This window comes from Apteryx rowi, unplaced genomic scaffold (genome assembly GCF_003343035.1).
Source record: "Apteryx rowi isolate R43461 unplaced genomic scaffold, aptRow1 scaffold_610, whole genome shotgun sequence".
NCBI lineage: Eukaryota > Metazoa > Chordata > Aves > Apterygiformes > Apterygidae > Apteryx > Apteryx rowi.
The window spans coordinates 89377-95376 of NW_020450884.1; the positions used below are offsets into that span (position 1 = coordinate 89377).

Sequence of the window (6000 nt, forward strand, 5' to 3'; positions counted from 1 at the left end):
ATAATTAACTTATAATTAACACCTCTTACTCCCCCTCTAAAACCTGGAAACTTCTTGGTAGGGATCCTAAACCAGAGCTGCTCCTTTCCAGTACGTCAGCATGCCTGAGGCTTTCTTTCTATTTACTTAACTGCAGGTCTCTCTCCTTCAATCTCTACGTAGGTCAGTGGGCGTACAAGTGCATAAAGCTGACAGCTCAGCAAAGGATTTGCCTAGAACAGCTCCCGGCATCTTCTTGTCTAGGTGAGGGGAGGAACCAGACTTTGCCTGAAACCTTCTCCTGTCTAGAGGGTGTAATCAGTGAGACTTATTCTGAGACTTGGCCTCGTGCTTGTTGCTGGCGGGTGGTTACAGAGTTCTTGTACAGTCAGTTTGCTCCTAAAATGCAGCACTTCAGCACATTGGGCCCTGTGCCGAGACACAGCAATCCTTAGCGTGTTTGCTTGCTGTAAAATGGCTGAATGAAAAAAACCTTTCAAGATGAGGTGTCCTCCTTATACAACATGGTGCTGAGCATCCTTTTCTGCTCAGGTATGTAAGACTAAACCTGCCTGCTCCATTGAGTTGACTCCTGAGGGTGGTTCCCCAGATGCAAAGCCTGCTGTGTTCCCCTCTGGAGGGGAGGGCAACGCCTGCAGGCACACGAGTGTGTGGTTGCTCTTTGCTGACATCCCATAAAAACAAGTGCCAGCAGGCTGTGGCACTGAAATTGAGGTCACTGAACAGGCCAGTGCTTTTTCACATGGGGTCCTTAGGACCCTTGAACTCTGAGCTGCTAAAAGCAAGCCTGTTGTGAGAGGCTTCCATCCACTTTTGCAGCCCTGGAGGATATGTAGAGTTCTGCAAACCCAGCAAAGAATGAAAGCAGTTTGTAGACTACTGGTTTCTAACATAACTTGTTGAATGGCTTTAAACAGGGATTTTCTTCCTCTCTATGGAATTAGCCTGGCTAGTGGGGTATTTACCACCCTTTGGGAAGGAAAAGCTCTTAAATCTCTGCAGCCCTGTACAAAGAAGAGTGATGTCACTTGAAATCTCTCCAGCTAGAGCAGCTCTCAACTTCTGCCCTTGTAGGGGTGGGTGTGGGGGCTGGACAGGATCTGGCCTGCTCCAGGCCTGCCTTTGAAACATGAGCTCAGCCTTTTCTTTTTTGTGCTACAACAACCTCAGCCTGTGCTTTGCAGCACAGCCCCAGGTCCTCAGAAGCATTGCCACGTGCCTGTTTGCTGCATGCTGAAGATGTGCTCTTAATGGTGGTGTAAGCAATACCATGCAGGTGTGGGTGCCCTCACAAAGTGGACAGCCAAGACCCGTTGCTTAGCGCTGACAGAGCTGGTTCTCCCTGTCCTGCCACCCAGGTAGGGAGTTACTTGGCCCAATTTAGTGACTGATCCAGCATAGCAAATCTCAGAGGTCTGATTACTTCTTGCTGGCAGTAGAGCCCAAGGCTAGAGAGGTGGGTGTGATGCTGAACAAGTGAGGAAGATTTCCCTCCATATGCAAGGTTCTGATAATAGCCTTTTCTCATCATGGGAAGGGCAGAACAGTTGGGATTCCCCTGGTTTGCAGCCCAGCTCTGTCATTAACCTCACTGGCAGAAGTGTGCTGGTGTTTGAGATGCTTAGACATCACCATGTGCCACTGGGAAGGTAAGTTTCTAGCCCTATGTGCTGTCTGGCATCCTGTGGCAAGGAGTTCGAGATTGATCTCTGTTTTAGAGGGGCATTTCTTTTTCTCTTAAGCCCTATACCTGATCACCTGGCCCTGCATTAGGATACTGCTGCTTACACAAGCTTTGAAAGGAATTTTTGCACTGTAACTAGCACTGAGCATCCTTGCCTTTAATTTCTGCATAGGTCAGAATCAGGGAGTTACTAGTCAGAAAGCTCAACAGAAGATGTAGCCAGAGCAGCTGAGAGTAAACAGGCAAGTAGGTGAGGCTTAATCTAGGCAGAGAGATGGAGTTTTGTGCTCCTGGTGAGGTCACTCGTGTCTCCATTTGGGTTAAACAGATGCTGTTGATCCAAGGGCATCTGTGTGGGGTTCTGTGTAACCTGATCTTAACAGCTTGATGTCTTCTGCATGCTGGCAACAGGAGATGGAGTACTACCAATTAATCCACTTCCAGCAGACTGTGACAAATCCTGGGTGTTAGCCACAGGTGGGCTGAGTGCTGGGACCATTTTCATGTTGATGTGCTTGAAGACTTCTGTAAAGAGGTGTTGCTTCTTAGCTGGACAAAAGGTTCTTGTTCCTAATGTTTGAAGTCATGTTTACTGGGGGAATGGTTTTCTACGTATTGTTTTAGATGCCTGGGCCAGTAGGGATAATGTTGCCTGTGACCCTGTAATAAATCTGCCTAACAAAAGCTTTTATGCAGTGCTTGGATGTTCCAGTTTGCTGGGTAAAGCAGGGTAGCCAAGAAATGTGACTTATTGATGGCTCATTTTAAAAACTGCTTTACAGGTCTCTTCCCTTCTGTTTCCCCAGCGGTTCCCCAGGGCCTTCCATACCAGAGTGCTCCTCAGAACTGAGAGAACAGTTTGAAGACCTGCAAGAAACGGAGATAAGCTTTGTGAGTACTTCCCTTTTAGGGAGGAAATGAGCAGCTCTGTAGGTGGACAGACAATTACAGGGGTTACTTTGGCTTCTTGTTCTGCTGCTCCCCAGAGGTGCTAGGAGCACTGGCATTGCTGATTGTGTGTGACTCAACCAGAGCAGGAAGCAGATGTTATTTGTTCCCCTCTGGTACATGTAGGCTCAGGCTGCCTTGTGCTAGGCACTGTTCATGCTCTTAGTGGGATCTGCTGCCTCCAGAAGCCTTAAATTAGATAAGTAGAGAGGCAAAGCAGAGGCAGTTCACTTTCCTGAGGTCGCAGAGTGGGTCTGATGGCAGAGATAAAACTGGGTGAATCTGACCAGACTCATCTTGGTGTTCCAGTGGAGAATGATTAAATACTCAGACCTGCCTGTTTTAATGTAAGGGGATGGTTCAGGTAAGGGTACAAAAGCCTGAACACAACTAAACTCAACAGCTCCCTTCACTTTGCCTCTCCCAGGGTGGGGAAGGCAAAGGAGACCTTGTGCTGTCCTTCCTCAGAGGAGGGCAGGCTCCTCTCCAGCATTTCCCCTCTTTTCTCTTCACAGTGAAGCAACACCGAGACAGTTGTGATGGAAGCAGATTGTTCTGTGCTCTGCGTGGTCTGTGGAGTCTGACAAACATTCAGCCCCTGTTGCTGACTTATTTTATTTTATTAGAAATCTTATCTGGACAGAAAGCTAGAAGCTGGAAGGCTGGTCTGCACTTAGTGGAATAGTATTAACAAAGACCGAGTCAGCACAGCTGAGCCTCGGACACCTGGAAGTCTCCTTACAGCAGAGCCCTCAAGGTGTGACTGTGTATCTGTGGTGTCCTCCTTTCTCTGAAGCCTGGTGGGAGCAAAGCAGGCTGTTGAGAGGAGGAGGAAATGCTCTGCATGGGCTGAAGTTCTCTGGAAAAGGGATTGATCTGACTTTCAGGAAGTTAGCTGCTTACGATGCCAGCATCACAAACCTGGCCAGAATGGGCAACTCTTCAGAGTCCTGGGGGTAAACGGGCATTAAAGCCTTGTTGGGGCAGGTTGCGACAGAGCAATGTGGTTTTATTTTGTATTTTAAAACAAATTTTTAATTTAAATGTTCCTTTGAATTCAGTCATATCAACTTCTTTTTAGTCCTGCAATATAGTCACTTTTTTTCTTTTTTAATAAATAGGCTTCTCGGTGTTCCACCAAAAAAGTATCCCATGTGAGAGAGGCAGAAAGGGGGAGTGGGAAGCTATATTGACCACAGATGAAGTTTGTTTTGTTTTGTTTTTTCCCTCCACCAGCCATTCTCGGTTGCAGGATTCTCAACCTTGCACTGTCCTGAGACAGCGACATGGAGAGCTAGGTGCTTCATCATGGTGTTTTCCTCAGAGGACTTTGAATGTGCAAAGCTTTTAAGATGTCAGGGAGGTCTTGGATTGCTTTGTCCCGTTTTTTAGACTAACCTTTTGTCCCTTCCCCATTCCCTGGAGAGAGATCTGTGTAAGGGGCACACTTCTTTTAAGCCTTCAGTATTTCTTAAGCAAGTGGACCAAACATAGCCTGCTCGGTTCCCTTCCCCTGCCCTCCACTTTGCTGTTATGTCCTTTTGTGGACACCACTTGCAAAAACCTCACAGTTTTTATAGCTTGGCTCCCTTTTGATAACTCCACTTATATCTTAGACAGTATTGTGGAGCTGTGTTTGACACCAGTGCTCTCAATGGCTTGAAATTGAGATTCCTACATAACTGGCTGCCTGTTCCATGCATTGTGACAGATTTTTGCCTCTGCAAAAGTATGGTGCACCTCGAACCTGAGGATGCTGAGGGTTTGTGTCCGATTTTAGAAAAAACAAACAACTGAAAGGAGGCATTGTCCTGTTGTTGCCGTTTCCGTTGTGTGCGCACAAGGCTGGGGTGATGCCTTGCAGACACTGGCTGCGGACACTTACCTAGAGATCTCAGAGCAAATGTTGGCCTGATCTTTATTTTCACTAAATGCTTTTTTAAGAAATGAAGTGAGTCTTCCCCGTGTTCCCAGTGGGTTAGAATCCTCCATCCTCTTTTTTGTATATTAAAAAAAAAAAAATTAGAAATTTTTGCCCTTGCAGTAGTGCAAGGGATTTCTATACTAATTAGCAATGATTGCTAAGGAAACAAAGAATGTAGTGGTGTAGAAGGGGATTTTTTTAGTTGATGTTTCAGAGCCAAGTCTCTTCCCACCTTCCACTTCAAGCTTTTAAAGTGGATGTGACAAGCTGATATTTTTTAAGAAAAAAACTTTTTTGAAAGACCAAGTGGAACGGCCTTATTCCGGGTGTCCAGATCCAGAGGGGTTTGGTGGAGTGCAAGAACAGTCTCTGTTCAGTAACCGGCTGTCTGGTTCTCAAGGGCTCTCAAACCTTTAAACGCCAATTAACATCACAACAAGACCTGTGATTGGAAGGAAGATCAGCTTGGGGACTACTGGAAATGTCTCTGGTGGATCTTCCCTTCTCCCTCCCCTTTACCTCTGACTCTATCCAGCAGGTTACACTTTATAGCTGAAGTAACTGTCTATATTAGACACTGTTTCTTATCTTCCCTCCTAACTCATATTTTGTTTTTTGTTTTTTTACCAGGAGGAAAGAAAACAAAGTCTCAATTTTTTTCATGATTTACTATTTATGAAATTGTATTTAAGTGTTTTATTCTGGGGATAGTTATTCAGTGAGTAGGGAAATGGGGGGGTGGGGGTAGCATTTATATATCAGAACTATCAACCTCTGCTTTGTAATGGTTTTTCAGAACAACTGCTTTTTTTTTTTTTCATTTAAAAGTGGCAGGTAACTAGTTTTAACGTTTTTAAAAACTCAAGTGGCTTTTCTCCATCACGGGGGCTTCAGTTCTCTTGCCGACGGCTTGGCAAGTCGAGTAAGAGCAGGGAGCAGCTGAAATGTCGCACCTGGCTCCTGGGTGCAATGATCTTCCGCTGCAGTCCCCAGCGCCCCGGACAGAAACGCTGGGTAAAGGGATTGAGAGCTGAGGGAGGCCGGACCTCTTTTTTTTTTTTTTTCCTGCTCCGTGTTGACGCCACTTTGATTCCACACGACAGGATCTGTTGCCGCTTTCTCGGTTGAACAGGGAGGGATCTGCCCTGTCCAGCGCATCCACGTGGAACAACTTGTGCCGTGTCGTGAATATTGTCATTTTAACTGTGTAACGTTTTTTGCCATCATCTGCTGTTAAAATGGATATTGAAAAACAAAGCTGTCTCTTCTCAGCCTGTCTTGCACAGAGACGCAATATACGGTATGCTACTAAACCCACAAAAGTGTCCAGGCTTGTTTTTTCCATGGATGGCGGGGGGGGGGGGAGAAGTGGGACTCATCTGCTTTGCCTCCCGTGTAGCTCAGTAGTCAACAGAGTACGGTGGGTGAGGGGCAAAGGCTGAAG

General features: G+C 46.2%; 1 protein-coding gene across 6 annotated transcripts in view; it reads left to right on the forward strand.

Annotated features, from left to right (window-relative positions):
• PIP5K1A (phosphatidylinositol-4-phosphate 5-kinase type 1 alpha) overlaps positions 1 to 5867 on the forward strand; it is a 28977-nt gene extending 23110 nt beyond the window's left edge. For 2 of the 6 annotated variants that reach the window (XM_026083672.1, XM_026083668.1), the window contains exons 14-16: positions 163 to 243; positions 2467 to 2575; positions 3148 to 5867. In XM_026083672.1, coding sequence (XP_025939457.1) covers positions 163 to 243; positions 2467 to 2575; positions 3148 to 3150 — 193 coding nt within the window. In that variant the 3' untranslated portion in view covers positions 3151 to 5867. Of the gene's footprint in view, positions 1 to 162; positions 244 to 2095; positions 2245 to 2466; positions 2576 to 3147 lie in introns of those variants that run through there. The other 4 variants (XR_003256333.1, XM_026083669.1, XM_026083670.1 and 1 more) reach the window with 4 other exon arrangements.
• The last annotated feature ends 133 nt before the right edge of the window (positions 5868 to 6000 follow it).